Raw genomic sequence first — 19,312 nt, 5'->3', positions numbered from 1 at the left:
GAAGTGTGCGCTGATATGCAGGAGTATGAGAACACTGCGCGTTCAAATAATTGATAAGCCTGGCTGGGCAATGGATCCACTTCCTTCAGTGCGAATGCACAAATGCGTGTCCGAAATCCTGTGGGAATCTCTAAGTAGCGAACCGGGGTATAATGAGCAGGGAATGCGAATAGATGGCGCTCGATGAGAGTGAGGTATCACTTGCAACATAATGATCTACTAAATAAAAAAAAAAAAAACACATACGCACAAAAATTATGGGAAGAAAAAATATCTTTGTAGAATATACTTACTTGAGATGTGCTATGGCTCCTGCACATCTCCAGCACATACCTGTCCCTGCCCCCTTCTTCGTCTGGCAGGAAATCATCTACAACTACAAAGAATATGTACCATATTACATACACAAAGAAATTTAATTACGTGCACACAGTACTATGGGGAGAACAAAAATTAATGGTTATATATATATACCGAAACAATATGAAATTCTTAGTGAAAAGAAAAGAAGTAAAGTTTATCGATTTTGATCCTCGAAATCATCTACAACAGCAACATATTACATAAACGATGAAATTTTTAGAAATAAAATACAAAGACACGACATATACTGCAACAATACGAAATTCTTAGTGAAAAAATAACATTTTATCGATTTTGGTCCCTCGAAATCTTCTACAAAAAACTCAGACTCGTTCGCCACAATATATTACGTATTCGACGAGAAATATACATACTACTAACGATTATATTGCTGCTTTTGCAGTTCCTTCCACTACCGCTGCGAGCTACTTCTCTTAAGCGTAAAAAAGTGAGAGACTGGAGCAAATGCCGCTATTAGTTGCGAACCGCTGCAGCTCTACTGAGAACAACGGAACTTTGAAAGATCTCTGTGTATTTATTCGACAGTGATAGGCACGAACAATTATTTCAGAAGTCCTATTGATTTTTTCATGTCCTATGCGGCATTTTTTTTTGTGGTTTCACAAACGTTAAAAAGTTTGGAGCTAAGCGTGAAAATATAGTTCACCAATTTCAAAGACGTGATGATGTTTAACGGTATGACAGCACATTTGCTAATTACGCTGCTATTACTAACTGACCCGGTGTGAGTGAATTCAGGACAAAGTAACTGTCCATTTCTTACAGTGCTACCAGAGTGCGCGTTTGATTTTTGTTTTACATCAGCTAAATGAGTCTTAATATCTGGTCTTCCCCCATCCACAATAATATCGTAACACTTACAAATTACACATTCTGCTTCATAGTCACGCCTCCCTCGTTTCATAAAGAACCATTCAACTGAATATTTTTCTTGGAATGCGACGACTCTTAATCAGTTTCATATAAATATCCGAGAGCATATAATTCACATTTCTTTGTTTCACCTGCTCAAAAACGTTGTTAGCAGTAACATTCTCTCCGCGCGACCGCTACGGTCGCTGGTTCGAATCCTGCCTAGGGCATGGATGTATGTGATGTCCTTAGGTTAGTTAGGTTTAAGTAGTTCTAAGTTCTAGGGAACTGATGACCCCAGATGTTAAGTCCCATAGTGCTCAGAGCCATTTTTAGTAACATTCTCTTTTCCCACCGCTTCCGTAGTCCTCAAGGCTAACTGTTGTAACCTATTGAGAAAGTAAGAGCTCTAGAATATTTTTTCTAATGCGTGTCTGTTCTTGAATAAACAGAGTTGTGCTGTCACTATCTCCCTTTAAGAGCGATAACTAAATAATACCCATGCTCTGCACAATAAACCCACTACCATTCCTCCAATTCACTATTAGAAAAATGGCTCTGAGCACTGTGGGACTTAACATCTAAGGTCATCAGTCCCCTAGAACTTAGAACTACTTACACTTAACTAACCTAAGGACATCAAACACGTCCATGCCCGAGGCAGGATTCGAACCTGCGACCGTAGCAGTCGCGCGGTTCCGGACTGAAGCGCCTAGAACCGCTCGGCCACCACGGCCGGCCTTCACTATTAGAATTATGGCATTACCTTATTCACAGACATCTTGCACACATTTGAAGTTGAATAACTGAATGACGATCCCGATTGACAGTCATTATTCAGTTACATGCAGCTGGTGCGTTGAAAGGGATAAATAGAAGTATATTGTACGCTTGGAATAAAGCATTCTTCGTAATCAAGCCTATAGGAGGTTTCTACATAAGATGGTATTTCTTTTTGAAAATTCAGCTCCCTAACACACATATTATAGGATCTAAACGGTTCTGCATCATTAAGCCGCCGTTTTCGCTCATGTAGCAAACAAAATCTTTGTACGACGCTCAAATAGACTTTTGTTGTTTCGTAACAAATTCAGTTTTACGAGTTGAAACAACAGATTCATCTTGTGGTGATCCTCCTGCTCAAAAGTGTTAAATTAGGTACGGCTCCTAGCACATGAACTTAAAAATGTGCTTAGACTATAACAGTTTAGCGGTTTCTCCACCCATCTGCTTGGCCCTTGAAAATTAACTCCGAATGGACGTACTCTATTATATGTATACTCAGACTGCTGCATTTACAAGTATTAAAAAAAGAAAGGGTTTCATGGAAGTGGAGAAATCGAAAAAATACAAAAAACGCTAGGTGTTTTTTAAACTGTAATTACACGCTGCATTCATCGACAAGTAAGTGATGGGTGGAGGATTTTTTACTACTGGGCAGTGCGTAAACGACACCCAACTGGTGCGAGTGTGGAAGTATCATAACATACGCCTAGAAATGAAAGTCAGAAATGTTATGCTACTGCTTGAACATAAAGATACTGTGGTTTATGTTCCGACATATCACCAGACATTTGTGGGAAGTAATCAGACTAGTAATCACGTAATAAAATTACGTATGTCTAGTCATAGGGGGAGGATAGATTTGATGTGGTGAATCGTGATTTCAACGCACTGCGGAGTATATCCGAACGTAAGGGGCGATAGATTCGTTTCATAAACAGCTGCGCAGTATAGCAGTGTGAGGGTTGAACTGGATCTGGTACAGTGTACAAAGAGGACAAGCAATGCAGCCGTAACAAAATGGGTACACAGAGCGTCCCCTCATCGGCTCCCTTAAACATACTCTCACGTTTTCTTTGTTGCACTATTGACTGCGATGTTGATTACAGTGCACCAACCCATTTCGGTGAGGCTTTTCAACCCTTTCGTCCGTGGGAGCGCTGTTGATTATCACATAGTACTGGATATCTGTGCTTTACAACACTTGTTTGAGAGAGTCTTCGCAGGATGCAGCACCTTCCAGAAGCGCTGACAGGGAGACTTAAAGATCAGATAATTTCCTAGAACGTCACAACAAGTAACGATACTTCAGGGATGTGAAAAAGCGTGTATGCCTCGACCAGTGTGCTGGGTGAGTGCGACAGAAGCAGACGTGCGTGTGTTGCCTGAGAGAAGATTCACATGACACATGTTTGTAATGGGCATATTGATAATATCTGGGTTCCTACCACTCCAATCATCCCTCGACGCCCACCACGGCCGGAGGTAGTGCACTCTGGCATACACACGCATTCACGACCGTGGCTGAGGCCACGGCGGTAGTTTTCACCGACCTCTCAACGTCGGAACTGGGGGCGTATGAGGGGGTTTGGTGTGCTGCATGTGGACCTCAGGACATGAGTCCACTGGATGTGTGGGTTTTTTTGGCGATCTCCAACATCTGACCATGGGAACTACTGATGCGAACTGGATCATGGTTTAAGGGTATTGTGTTTAGTGCTCGTCAATGAATCGTAGTGGACTCTGTCTTGCAGTGGTATTTGCTATTGTCTCCATCCTATCATGCAGTATGCCGTTCTCCTTCCATCTTCATCCTGGTGTAGCTGAGAGGACCTGTCAACTTTGGAATTCTATAGTACTTTTAAAAAAGAAAATACACTTAGCAGACCCGTAGTGATTGGAAGCTCTAGAACTGTGATGGTATAAATTTGTGTCGAAATTTGAAATTCCAACTATCATTTTATACGTTTATCAGATAATAATAGGTTTGGATTATTTAATGAAATTTCTCGTCAAAAACATAGTACTGTTGGTTATGCACGCAAACTACTGTGCAGTGTCGATCTTTTTTTTTATTTCAAATAGTTTTAAACTGTGTGAAGCCAATTGTGTAAACTCCTATATTAACGATTTAATTAATATTTCCTGTGATACGCTTTCTGAAGCACTATTTGTGACACCTTCAAGATGTGATATTTCCGCAGCAGATTTAATAACTCCTGAAGCAGATCGTGAAGTGTACCACAGGAAAAGTGCACCAGGAAGGCTGGGGCAGTTTAGCGTCCATGGCTGAATGAAATATCTCACGCTGGTTCCTACGTTATCTGCAAAGCCAACTACAGCTCTCTCTCTCCCTCTCTCTATTTCTCTCTCTCTCTCTCTCTTTATGCAACGATATTTTCTAAGGTGTATTTCGAGTCATCCTACTACTACTTTTGTGACATCGTTAATCTGAGTGTGTGAATTAGCTACCACATCCGCCTTATATCCCTCACATCGATCATGTAACCGGAAATTAATTATTTACTAAATTCAGTAGTATTTTTGGATCGATTCCCTGTCATGTATTTGCTTTGGAAGAAAGGCGTCTTTCGTGTGCCGGTATCCGACATGTTGGCTCATGCATACAGACCCCGGCAGCTAACGTAGGCCGTGAGGTACGCGCCCGTGGCATCCTACGTGGCTGGCGAGACGCCAGAAAGTTTTTCAGATATGTTTAAGCGATCTGTGATGGTGTAATTGTGTGTTTCCTTACGTGATCGGATAAAAAAACGTCGTAATTGTTTAAATATTCCACACACTGCAATCGATTTCCTGACAAATTCTTTACAAAATTACATTCCATATACCACCTTTTAGCCCGTTAATTTTTTAAATAAACAATATTCTACACATTGTCCAAGTTGACTGAACAATATTGCACACAATGCAATCGATCAATCACTATTTCCAGAAGGGACTGGGAGGCAAGGAAAACTGAAGAATATCGATAAAATTTTTAATTAATTAGTTAGTCAAATTGATAGAGTGGTAGTGTGGGGGAGGGGCAATTTGAATAACCTGAAGCGACTGGTGAATACGGCAAGTGACACAACTGAGCCATGTTTTACCAATTTTTTTAATCAATTAATTTGATATTAGAAGTGATACCAGGTTCCCAAGAGGGTGGGACGGAGATGAGTGACATGGAAAAACACTTCACCAAACAATAGGTTAAGGACCTGTCAATCAGATGGATGGACTATCTCCAGGGGCTCATCCTCTTAGCATAACAACAGGTTGAGGACCTTTCAATCAAAAGGCAACAACAGCTTTACCCCTGAATGTGAACTTCGCCCTGATGCAGGCAATCCACAACGTGGGGAGACCCGAACATTGTCCCATTAATACAGACAGTTGTTAGCATCTCACTTACACAATGAATTGACGTCATTTAGATGCGGTACGATGGAGTGGAATAATTGTGGGCAAAGTTTAAACGGGCTGTAATTCATATTCTGGAGAGTATGTGCTGAATAAATGGATCAAGGACGACAACGACCCACTATGGTTTAACAACAAAATTCTAAAAATGTTGAGGAAGCAAAGGCTGTTACACTCTCGGTTCAAGAAAGAACGCGCAAATAACGACAGCTGTGTTTCAGTTTTCAGTTGCTTTGTATGTTTGTTGCCAATAGAAACAAATCATTGAACTTAACATCTCGGTGATTACTTCCTTCACCATGGATAATATACTTGGTATTACTTGTACAACGAATTACTAAAATACTTCCGTGTGTAATTTAGGGCCAGTCGATTTTGGAATGTACTCTTATCTGAACTAACCTCATAATTGTTATCGTGATGAAAGATGGAATAATATGCATACTGCGTCTTACCCAAAAATTTTACAAAATTTTTAGGTTTATCTTCATACACTTGTATTTAACTATCACAACACAAACAATGCCGAAGCATGTGATTTCATGACACCGTACTGAGCGGTCAGTAGCAGACGATGCATTGTTACCTCCACTGTTCGCCTGCGGTAGCCACATTCCGTAAACATGAAACAGCTGACTGTTGCGCGGGTTGCACTGACAAGATGCTCTCTACTGTCACATCACATACCAAAAGCTAGGATTTTATGTTTAGTGGAGAATGGAAGTGTGCTGTGAATGACTGTTCAGAAGCTATGGTAAAATTGTTAGGGTCGGTGTACTGAAGTGTACGTGGCAAATATGAAAGAACACGCGTCCATATCGTCAGTGTAGATATGAGTCTTTATCGCACCTTCAGCGGAACGATTTCAGTTTCTGTCGTTGTAATTCCGTATCTGTGAAAGCGTTACTCCCCCGTGAATGGTTTTGGATAAAATACGTCACGGCTGACTGCGCCTTGCAAGTAAGCATTTTCATAACTTTGTCAATAAGAGGCATTCGTAGATACTAGCGTTATGATTACCACACGTTGTCTTACAATTTTTATGAACTTGTTGTTAAAACTGTTACTCTTAGCATAAGTTGCAATACGTTTTGAAATATGTTAACGTTCTTTGTAATATGTATAAACCCATCCTTTAAACATATTTTATTTGTTTGTTAAATGCGCGGAAGTAAATGTTGAAATCACGGTGCTGCGTTTACTTAATAGTAAAAACACGAACCTGGTAATTTCTACCACATCAAATCTGTAGAACATATCTCCACAAGTAATACAGGTCATCAAGTATATTAGGTTAGAGGAAGGCACGAAAAAACTTCATTTTACTTCATGTTTAGAACTGTTTCGAAGGGTAAGAAAGCGGAACAGGGCAAATTGATTACGAATCCGAAAATCTAGCACAATAGCTAGATTCAGAGAAGTGAACGTTGTACCAAATGGAAATTACAACTTGCACATGTCATACATTCACAGAACTTAACGTATCTGACAAAAAGTGAAATCTGTGTAGAGATAGTGGATTACACACCTCAGAGCAAAGCAGGGTAACAACAGACAGCTGAAATCGATTTTCGGTAGGTTAATAAAATTTTTAGCCTACATACCGGTATCTGATTGTGATATTTCATGTTTGGTGTGAATAATGACACACACGTTATAACAGTCAAAGTCTGTTGTCAAAAAAACTCCAGGGAACATTAGACAACGAGTATTCTCATGCAGGCTGATTGAAAGTCACTGACACTGCAATCTTTGTTTGTTGCAAAGCAATCTTTCATGCATACCATTAGTAAAATTTAAATACTAGTTACTGATGCAAAATGGGCTTACAGTAATTTTGGAAATTATGCTGTAGTAAAAGATGCTCAGATAAATACCTCCAAATAACAGGTGCATCTGTTTGCAGTATTCCAATAAGTTTCCTACATTTCATCCTGTATTACTACACACAAAATGATTAGCAGTAAGCATATTAAGAAGTTGTAGGAGCAGACTTCAGTTGTGCACTAAAAATAGTTTAGTCATGCCTTTTCAAACTGATTAAAACTTGTAATTTATCATTTATCACATTTCAATTATAATTATGATATCATTATGTTATTTGGAAACTGATATTTAGCTCTTTTAGTTGAGCTCTTACCTATGTGTCTATGGTTCTGCCAAATTGCTGTGGGTCACTCCAGTTCACCCACCCTGTTGATTTCTCAGTCTGATGTTCACAAGTAGTATATTGCCACACAATTTTCAGGGCATCTGTCATATTGCCATATATTGTTTCTCTTAAATCATTTTTTGTACTGGATACTGATATAGGAGGAACTAATTTAGAAATAGTATGAAAGGTACATCTTTTATAGTTAAAAACCATAAGTTAGTGTAGAGCTATACTGAACAGCTTGTTTCTGTTAAGTTAGTATACAAATACAAGCACAAAAAATACTCAGTTAATTTCAAGTGAATTCTTAAAATTACTGTGAAATTTTTGACATTTACTAAGAAATCCTTAAACACCTCTGTATGTTTCCCTTCCTGAGGAATTCTTCTAAGCTGTTTATAGACTCTACTTTCTATTTTACTTAAGAACTATATCTGCATATTTTATTTCTTGGATCAACCAAATATAATGTAATGCTCTCAGGGATGAAAGTGTTAAATTTCTTTATAAACCAAGATGATTTAGAAACCTGCCAATTTTCAGTGAAGGAATGCTGAAAAAAATATGAAACAATTAAGACACATTTATGAGGCAGTAGATGAAACAGTGGGTCAACAAAGCGAAGAAAGGAAATAAAGCCCAGAGTGGTGGATGGAGGACACAGGAAAAAAAGACAAAAGTGGAGAAGTAAATGCATAACATGGGTGAAAACAAGGGACCCAGAGGATAGGAAAAAAGTAGGCCTTTGTGAATACAAAGATGGAGGTTAAAAAGGAGGAAGAATGAGACAGAGAAGAAGGAGGTATGAGGAGAAGGATGTACAGGGGCACAAAGGTGGGAGAAGCCTGGAAAACAGTGAAGAATTTAAGAAGAAATGTGAAGGCAGGGACAAATATGATAATTATTTCCATCACAGAATGGGGAAGATCATTTCAAGGCACAACTTGTGAAAGAGAGAACCAGTTATAAGGCATAGACCTGGGTTTGAGGAATGAATTATGTGTGGAAATGTGGGACCAATAAGCAAAACAGAAGTAAGGAGATATGTGAAAGAAATTGAATGTGGAAAATCTCCTGGTCCAGAAAACACACTAGTGGAATTAGTGATACATGGTTTCCTGTGTGCCTTGTTTTGTAAGTTGTTTACCCCACGCATGTCAGAGGGAGAGAAAATGCACAATGTATGGAATCTTAAGTCATGTTTACAAAAAAGAAGTAGAAGGCATGTAGAAATTATCAAGGAGTCAGTCTTACAAACCCTGTTGGTAGATTGTATTATAGAGCCTAAAAGGATAAACAGGATGTTGATGGACGTTGAAGAGCAAAGTGGATTTTGGAAGGAACAATCTGATCATGACAATATTTTTACTTTAAGGCAAAGAGATGGGAAAGAAATCTGAGTAGTCATTTAGTGTTTCTTAAAATAACCAGCAACTAGTTACATAAAGGAAATTTTATTTCCGTAGCCAATTTAAGAGATTTAGTGCCCTTCAAAAGGCTATAACTATAACATTATTTGCGAGTGCCAGCAGTAACATGCATGCATGCTGCACATTGCTGTGGTTGTGTTGTTGTATTGCCTGTACAACTGGTTAAGCAAATAGAATTTATTTTGTTTAACTGGTTCCTGATTATTTAGGTAATTACAACTACAGTAGCTGCAGATGGATAAAACACTAGCCATTTGGTGTTCATAGATCTCAAAGGTGAAAGATACTGTGCTGCTGAAGAAACAGCTTGAAGTCTTGTGGGGGGAGTGTGTGTGGAGAGAGATATGTTAGAAGCATATAACCTATACACATTTGCAGAGTGTGTAATCAAAATGGGGAATAAAATTTCATCATAGCCTTTTAATATTGCATAAGGATTGAAGCAGGGAGGTTTTTTGTCTCCTGCATTGTTCAAAATATACACCGAGAAAGCCTTAGACTTGTGGAGTAGGAAAACTGCATGAATGGGCATGCAGATAACAATGGATCGCTGTACGTATGCCTTATTCTTTACAGACATTCAGGTAGTTGTTGCTAGTGGAAAGGGTGATATCTCCTTTGTGCTAAGAAAAGTATTAGAAGAATATGATAGATCAGCATTGAAAGTAAATTTTAAAAAGACTACCTATGCAGTGGACAAAATGTAAGAAGCATAATAGTAGATGATCAGCACATGAAGGTATGTCAAGAATTTAAATATTTGGGTAGCATCATGTCAGAGGAAGGAACAAGTAAATAGGAAATACAGCAATTAGTAGCCTAGGAGAAAACAGTAATCCAGAAGCTAAATCCTCTTTATCCAAGCATACATAATAGGTTTCCAGATACATTGGCAGGAAAAAAATTGCAATGCCAAAAAATAATTAATGAAGGGTAATGAAATTTCAGGAATACGTTTGTGTAGGTAACATAGTTAAGTGATTAACATACAAGATCACAGGTTAATGTACATGTGAAGTAAGCTGTTGCAAATGTGAAATGCTGGTACATTAATAACTGGTGCAACTGCCAGAATGTTGAATGCAAGCATGCAAATGTTCATGCATTGTGTTGTGCATGCATTGTGTTGTGCAGGTGACAGATGTCAGTTTGTGGGATAGAGTTCCAAGCCTGTTGCACTTGGTCGGTCAGGTTAATGCTGTTTGTGAAAGATGCTGGGTTATCCTCCAATGATGTCCCACATGTGCTTCATTGGAGACAGATCTGGTGATAGAGCAGGGCAAGGCAACATGATGACGCTCTGTACAACATGTTGGGTCACAACAGGGGTATGTGGGTGAACATTATTCTGTTGGAAAAGACCCCATGAAATGTGAATAATAATAATAATAATAATAATAATGATGATTTTATTGTCATTCGGCCATTACAGCAATAGACAATGTCAGATACATACTAAAATACAATTAATAGTTTGAAAGAAACAACAGGTTTGTTGTTAACATTATATTATTATATTACAGTTGATAAATTCTCTTATATCATAGGATGGGTGGAGGACTAGCCAGTCATGAATTGTTTGTTTGAATAATTGTTCAGGTAATTCTTGAACAGATTGAGGAAGATTGTTAAATAACTTGTACCCCATGATTCCGTAGCTGTTGAGTGACTTTGACAATCTGTCGTAGGGAATATAGAGGCACCTATTCCTTCTTGTATTGTGGCTATGTACATTTTCTCTGGTTTTTCTTTCTGGTAATTTCTTCTTCGTATAAATTAGAACATAGTAAATGTACAAGTTTATAACTGTCATGATTTTCTGCTCACAGAACAATGGTTTACAGTGTGCCTTATATGCAGAACCAGTAATTATCCTAATAGCTTTTTTTGCAGTACTAATATGTCATGTGCACAGCTAGAGTTCCCCCACAAAATAATTCCATATGTTATCATACTTTGAAAGAATGAAAAATAGGATGTTCTAACATATTTTTCAGGAACACAATCCATAAGTCGCCTTGTTGTTGTTGTGGTCTTCAGTTCTGAGACTGGTTTGATGCAGCTCTCCATGCTACTCTATCCTGTGCAAGCTTCATCATCTCCCAGTACCTACTGCAACCTACATCCTTCTGAATCTGCTTAGTGTATTCATCTCTTGGTCTCCCTCTACGATTTTTACCCTCCACACTGCCCTCCAATACTAAATTGGTGATCCCTTGATGCCTCAGAACATGTCCTACCAACTGATCCCTTCTTCTGGTCAAGTTGTGCCACAAACTTCTCTTCTCCCCAATCCGATTCAATACTTCCTCATTAGTTATGTGATCTACCCATCTAATCTTCAGCATTCTTCTGTAGCACCACATTTCAAAAGCTTCTGTTCTCTTCTTGTCCAAACTATTTATCGTCCATGTTTCACTTCCATACATGGCTACATTCCATACAAATACTTTCAGAAATGACTTCCTGACACTTAAATCTATACTCAATGTTAACAAATTTCTCTTCTTCAGAAACGCTTTCTTTCCCATTGCCAGTCTACATTTTATATCCTCTCTACTTCGACCATTATCAGTTATTTTGCTCCCCAAATAGCAAAACTCCTTTACTGCTTTAAGTGTCTCATTTCCTAATCTAATTCCCTCAGCAGCCCCCGACTTAATTCGACTACATTCCATTATCCTCGTTTTGCTTTTGTTGATGTTCATCTTATATCCTCCTTTCAATACACTATCCATTCCATTCAACTGCTCTTCCAAGTCCTTTGCTGTCTCTGACAGAATTACGATGTCATCGGCGAACCTCAAAGTTTTTATTTCTTCTCCATGGATTTTAATACCTACTCCAAATTTTTCTTTTGTTTCCTTTACTGCTTGCTCAATATACAGATTGAATAACATCGGGGAGAGGCTACAACCCTGTCTTACTCCCTTCCCAACAACTGCTTCCCTTTCATGTCCCTCGACTCTTATAACTGCCATCTGGTTTCTGTACAAATTGTAAATAGCCTTTTGCTCCCTGTATTTTACCCCTGCCACCTTTAGAATTTGAAAGAGAGTATTACAGTCAACATTGTCAATAGCTTTCTCTAAGTCTACGAATGCTAGAAACATAGGTTTGCCTTTCCTTAATCTTTCTTCTGTCGTCTTAACAGGTAAATAACTCCTGACAATTTACCACTAATATATTGTACATGTTGACCCCAAGGTAATTTATCATCAATGTATACCCCCAAAAATTTGACATAACCTGGATCATCTGACAGAAGCTTGTCTCTAAGACTACAGACCATCTACTGTGTTTTGTTTTCATTCAGCAGGAATCCATTTGCCTTGAACCAATAGGATGCTTGGTCATTTGTCTTTGCTGCACATGTTTTAAGGCTATTGAAATCATCACTAGCATGAAGAAATGTTGTATCATCTGCATACAACACAGTGGTGGACTTGATAAATGATGGCAGATCATTTATCATTATCAGGAACAAAAAGGGGCCCAGCACAGATCCCTGCGGAACACCTACCTTGACTTGTTCTTTACTAGACATTTCTCTCCCTACACAAACAACGTGCTTACGATTCTGAAGATATGATTTTATTAATATAAGGCTGTTATGTCTAATGCCATAGAATTCTAGTTTTTCTTGGAGTGGCTTATGCTTTACACAGTCAAAAGCTTTGCTTAGATCACAAAATGTGGGTTGAGCATAGCCCTTATCCTCAAACACTTGTTGTAAGTATTTGACTACAAAGTCTATAGCATCCACAGTAGACAACTTTTTCCTAAAACCGTACTGAGATTCACTAATTATTCCTAATTTTTCAAAATAGATAGATAGCTGTTGGTAAATTACACATTCCAGTATTTTAGAAGAAGCTAGGACTATGAAGATTGGTCTGTAACTGGAAGGTGAGTCCATATCTCCCTTTTTATATATTGGAACTACCCTAGCCACTTTGAGTGGCAGCACAACAGTTTGAATCACCAAACTGACACAAAATTTTGCAGTTTGGCTGCATGAGATATCAATAAGAGTACTACTGCTGCCATATAAACTTGCCTCCCAGACTATAATCCCAGGTGTAGGTCTAGTGTGTCCAGTGCTGTGACAGCTTGGTTGAAGGCATGCAACTGGCCTCCTCCTAATCAACACACATCCGTCACTGTCACCTAGGCAGAACCAGCTCTCATCTGAAAACACAAGAGACCTTCATCCCCACCCTTCAGTGAGCTCTCAGTTGACAGCACTCAAGTTGCAAAAGTACGTGGTTTGAGATAATGGAAATCACATGCAGGGATGTTGCTTGGAGTTATCCTTGAAGTAACCAATTCTTGACAGTTCATCTTGTCACTGTGGTGCCAACTGCTGCTCAGAGCTGTGGACGCTGTATGATGCACCAGAGCCATAAGCCAAACATGATGCTCTTCACTCTTGGTAGTGCCACATGGGTGTTTTGGAGCCCTGTCTTCTTGCTACCATACATTCTCGTCACCACTGCCTTCAGCAACTACATGCAGTGGCTACATTCTTGCCAAGTCTTTTTGCAATATTGCTGAAGGAACATCCAGCTCCTTGTAGCCATGTTGCATGACCTCATTCAAACTCAGTGAGATGCTGATAACTCTTGACTAACATCAACTCACCAAGGCCAATCTCAAAGGTAGCTAATGCTCACAACCATTACAGTGTGTATTTAAAACAAACCTGTACTCCTACTGTTAAGGGACTGGTGGTAAATTTGAATAGACATCATCTTTCAGATATAGAAACATGCTTACCACCTTTAGTTTATGTCATACAGTTCATTCTTGGTGTTGGGATTGTTTTGTTCTCAGTGTGTGTGAATGGCTTGAAGAGTATTCATGAGAGACAAGGGTGTCATCAGGAGTGCCCCAGGGAAGTGTGAAAGGGTAGAGTAGGCAGCTATTTGTGACAGCTTACTGGTAACACTGCAATGCATGGAAGGTGTCATTGTTGACTGACTGACCAGAAGGATGGAGGATTACTAAGAAAGAATTTCAGTTTGGTGTGATGAATGGCAGCTTGCTCTACATGTAGAAAAATTTAAGTTAATGCAGATGCATAGAAAAAACAATCCTTAATGTTGGAATAAAAATATTCTTGGTATACTACTTAACAAAGTCACATTAATTAAATAGTACGGTGTAACACTGCAAAGCAGTTTTAAGTGGAACATGTCTATAAGGACAGTAGTAGGGAAGGCAAGTGGTCAGCTTTAGCTTATTGGTAGAGTCTTAAGAAAGTGTAAATTATCTACAAAGGAGACCATGTATGGAACACTTGTGCAACACATTCTTGAGTAGTGTTAGAGGTAGATTTTTACCAGTAGCACACAAGTGTTACTGAGAAAATTTAGAGAAACAGCATTTTTGGGTGGTGGTAGAAGTTCTACTGCCACCAACATACATTTCACACAAGGATAATGAAGACAAGATAAGAGGAAATGGAGCTTATATGGAGGCATATAGATAGCCATTTTTCCTCCCATTTCAAGTGAAACAGGAAATAAAATGTCTAGTGGTGGTGGTAGTAGTAGTAGTAGTAGTAGTAGTAGTACATTTTACCACCCTCTGCCACATACTGTAAGAAGGCTTTGGAGTATGTAGTAAATGTAAATGTACGTTTCTGAACATCCAAAGCAAACTGCTAAGTTTTACACGATTTTCAACAATTTTCAAGACCTGCAAAAAGTCAGCGTTTACTACCAACATTGTCTGTCATGCCATTAGTATACAAGATGGACAGCCAGGGTCACAACATTCTTCTTTGGGGGACACCGCAGCGTACTTCTACATCTGTTAACCTCTACTCATTTAAGATAACATTCTGCATCATTCTTTTCAATCCAGTCATAAATTTCTTTGATACCTTTGTTGTGGAATTGAGTCAATTACTTTTCGGAAATGAAGAAATACTATGTCTGAAAGATTGCCTTGATCCATGGCTTTCAGGATGTTATTTGGGAAATGCGCAAGTTAGCTTTTGTGTTACTGGGTGGGGTAAGAAGAAACAAACACAAGAGAGCAGACTAAACATACTCATTCTTTAGAATAAATTTGAAGAATTAGCATACATTTGGATGGACACAGGCTGGAGCTAAACATTATGTCAGTGTGAGACCATGAGGGAAAGGTTCAGATAAGAAAAATCTGATAAAAAGCTTCCTAATATACTAGACACAAAAATTAGTCCAGAATGGTTCGTGAATTTCTTCCATGGTGATGCAGGCACACAGGGGGATATAAGCTGTGTAATTTGGAGGATCTGTAAGGTAACCCTCTTTAGCAGTCATAAACACCACACTTTCTTCCAGGTATGTATACTACTGGCAGGATGCACCATGCAAGAGGAGGGTCAGTTCACCAGAAATTTAGAGGATCACATGTAAGAGTATAACACTGTGTTCAAACTTGTAGGGAGAGTGAGAGAGAGAGGGGGGGAGAGGGGGAGGTGCTGTAAAATAACCATTTTATTATGTGGTTATGGAGCCAGGTATCCTGTTAGTGACCAGCCAATAAACTTCTGTGTGCATAACAATCTCAGCATAAAGAATACACAGCATTAGAAAAGAGGTAGCCAGTGCAGATATCAAGAAATAAGAAAAGTGGAAGAAGAATGCAGATTTTGGAAGAAAACTATGTTTATAGCAGCAGAAACAATATGTGGATAAAGTTTAATCGAATTCTGTTTTGTAATACACACACAGTACATGTGTTTGTTTCACCTTGTGCCATCCAATCACATAACTTGTCATCTTCTCAGCTTATTCTTTTCTGGTATTCCTGCTTGTCAAAAGTACTGTGATAAGTATTTTACAGCACATGATAATGGTGATAGGCCTATATCTTATCGCACATGAATGTAACAGTATTTAGTTGGTAGCACATGCTATCTAAGACAAATTATTATTATTATTATTTTTTTTTTTTTGTAAGAAAGAAACGTAAACTTCAAATCCAAATGAACATGTTATAATTTTCAACACAGTGTAACTCCACAGTAAGTTTTGTCTTGAATAATAAACCTCACTTGATTTGCGTATATCACATACTATTTCATTAACAATTTGTTGATATCATATTTAGAACTTGGGGAAAATTGTCTTAAATGACATCAGAACAGATGTTTAAAAACAAATACTGATTTATTTCTTCTTATATTTAGAACATAAATTACAGAAACTAATGTAACTATAGTCTGTGATTATTTGTAACTAGTAACGAGGCAAGAGAGTATTATTTCTAACTCTCGCTGTTATGTAGTCCAGACAACCAATACCATAAATTTTAGTGTGGCCTTGACTAGTTTATTTCTGATATTTATCAATGCTAGTAGAAAATACTCAACCTGTCTACATTATCTACATTATTGGTCTGTGATGGTGGAACACAATGTGTCATATTAAAAATGACCTCCTTTAATTGTACCTGTACAGATATCCATAGGAACTGTTCATGCCCAAGGTGTGCTACATACCAAAGTGGGAGGAGGAGGAGGAGGAGGAGGAGGAGGGGGGGGGATGTTTTATGTAAAGGGACAGCCTTGTTAGTGGGCGACTGTTGTACTAGACTTTAGATGCTGTAATATATTTTCCTCGCTGCTCCTTGGAATTCCATGAATGAAAGTTCTCAGTCTTTTAAAATTTCTTGTTTCTTCGATGAACTGCTTGAGTCCTATCCATCCAAGCAACAGAGTTCTGATAGATCCTCAAACAGAATAAAACTAAAATACACTAACTGGGCACCATTTTGTCAATATCATTTGGTGGTCTGAAGGAGAGAAGACAGTTTTTAGAAATTCTCCTTGTTACAGTGACATTGGTGAGAAGATATCATGAAATACTGAAATGATGCTACAGGTGAGCAAGCTGCAAAATTACTGTCATAAAGAAAACCGGATGACACTCTTATCATTTTTAAACTGTGCAATACACTCAGTCTCTGTTAGGAGGTTGTGACATGGCTGCAAGACCGCAGACATGGTGTGCAAGGGTTACACTGCTAACTGATGAAAAAGTTGAGTTTTTGGCCTTAAAAATAACTTTGCTAATGAATCAGTATAATGTTAACATAAGGGTGTTTGTTGTTTGGGCATGCATTTTCTCATTTTATGGTCAACCCCTTTACTTGTTCAGAATATTTTTTAGCACAGAAACAAAACTGCCATTTAGTTGTTTCTGCATTTTTTTTTTTTTTTTATTCCAGGGTGGCAAGACAGTAATTACGAACTGAAAATTGTGGAATGCCATGGATGCCTGATCCGTCAGATTTCAGATTGAGGAGTCACTTATGGACTTCATAACGGAACCTTTTGAAAATTTCTACGATGTGTTTGAGGATATTGGAAAGTAAGTTTTCTGTGTAATCTTACATCTTGCACCTAGTAACATTCATTTTTCTTTGACATACAAACAAATACCAGAGTTAGTTTTACGAAGTCTCTTTCAGTACAGATTAAAAAAAAAAAAAAAACACGGACTATGTCTTTCTTTAAGTCACTACTATACCACCCTTTCCTAAGCAACTAATGCAATGTTGACTTGTGATTTGTCATTGGACATATGATACATGACTGAACATTTCATTATGGAAATCATCTTCACCAAGCAAAAATTTAAGAATGAGGGGAGCTTCTGATTGCCTGCAGTGTATCTCCCTGCTCTCGATCTGATAACAGATTTTCTGAAGCATATGTTGTCATGCCTGAGAAAAGAGGTGAACAAACACAGTTGTGCCAAACTTGTGTGACATTCTTTATCATTGATTGCAGGTGCTTTGACTATAGAACATGTTTTCCACCAGCCCATCCAGTTTGTCTACTCCTCTTGCACATGCTTTCCTTACTGTTATCTCATGTAATATGTATGGATCGATAACATCTCCTAGGCAATGCTTTTTACATGTGTGACAATCACTGGCATACGGCAAAATATTCTCATGCTGTGAGACTGTGTAACAGGTTCCCCAATTTAATTTCCTTCGGTATATTCATTTCCCAACCCTACAAATAGTTTTCCACAACTATTTTTACAGCTCAGGTCTTTATTTGTTGATCTGCCTGGGTTTATTTAGTTTGTTTCCATAAACATACTGAACTGTTAGTTGAGAAATGCAGCCACTGTGTGGTGTATGGCAAAGTGTACCAACTGTCACTACTAGTCATTTCCTTTCCTATTGCAGTCACAAATGGAGCGAGGGAAAAACAACTCAGTATGCCTCCATAGGAGCTCTAATTTCTCTTATCTTGTGTAAAACATAGTACCCATATAATGTTTATGGAATGCAGCCTCATCAGTGAACATCGCCTTCCCCAACCCCAAAAGCGAAATTTCATAATCAAAAACCTTCTCTTCCTCAGGTACTACCCCTCTTTTCACAATGAGCTCCATCTCTTTGGAGTACAACAATCCATATCCCTCACAAGCAAATTCCTTGGGTAAGTTGGCTCTGAATTAGCTCTTCTCTGAATTCAGTTATGCACTCCCAATTCTTTGCACCCTATCTTCCAAATTGAAATTATTGCTCTCTAATAACTGGAAGAGCATGCCACAGACAATTTCTTAAAGGTATCTAATTTTATGTCATTTATCTTCTGTCTCAGAAAAACAGTGCCCAACAGGATGTATCCTACCTCAATGAGACCTCCTTGTCAACCTCACGTGCAACCTGAGCCAGTCTTGCTGACCTCTTGCATCTGCAAAATCCTCCAAAATGCGCTCCCAACATCACACAAAACCCAGAATCCAAAGTAGCCCAGTAGTCTGTTGTCAACCTACTGACTAAGAACCTCAGTCCCACTATGTCATGCCCAAATTCAATCATGTTGGACTATTCAAAGATCTGCTTTCACCTAACCCATATACTGGACACACATAATTGCAATAATTCCTTTGACAAAACCTGACTAACAGCTAACATTAAACCTTGACTCACCCATGGATTTTAATACCTACCTCGAATTTTTCTTTTGTTTCCTTTACTGCTTGCTCAATATACAGATTGACTGGTTTCTGCACAAATTGTAAATAGCCTTTCGCTCCCTGTATTTTACCCCTGCCACTTTCAGAATTTGAAAGAGAGTATTCCAGTCAACATTGTCAAAAGCTTTCTCTAAGTCTACAAATGCTAGAAACATAGGTTTGCCTTTTCTTAATCTTTCTTCTAAGATTAGTCGTAAGGTCAGTATTGCCTCATGTGTCCCAACATTTCTACGGAATCAAACTGATCCTCCCTGAGGTCCGCGTCTACCAGTTTTTCCATTCGT

At 38.5% G+C, this 19,312-nt stretch overlaps 1 protein-coding gene across 1 annotated transcript in view; it reads left to right on the top strand.

Moving 5' to 3' along the window:
- Positions 1-6,056: 6,056 nt before the first annotated feature.
- The window catches only part of LOC126354380 (death-associated protein kinase dapk-1-like), a 313,801-nt gene continuing 300,545 nt past the window's right edge, over positions 6,057-19,312 (top strand). The window contains exons 1-2 of the mRNA XM_050003980.1: positions 6,057-6,402; positions 17,254-17,396. Coding sequence (XP_049859937.1) covers positions 17,338-17,396 — 59 coding nt within the window. The 5' untranslated portion in view covers positions 6,057-6,402; positions 17,254-17,337. The remainder of the gene's footprint in view (positions 6,403-17,253; positions 17,397-19,312) is intronic.

The sequence above is a fragment of the Schistocerca gregaria genome, chromosome 3, assembly GCF_023897955.1.
Source record: "Schistocerca gregaria isolate iqSchGreg1 chromosome 3, iqSchGreg1.2, whole genome shotgun sequence".
In the NCBI taxonomy this organism is placed as follows: Eukaryota; Metazoa; Arthropoda; class Insecta; order Orthoptera; family Acrididae; genus Schistocerca; species Schistocerca gregaria.
This window is presented reverse-complemented; position numbering and strand designations above follow the sequence as displayed.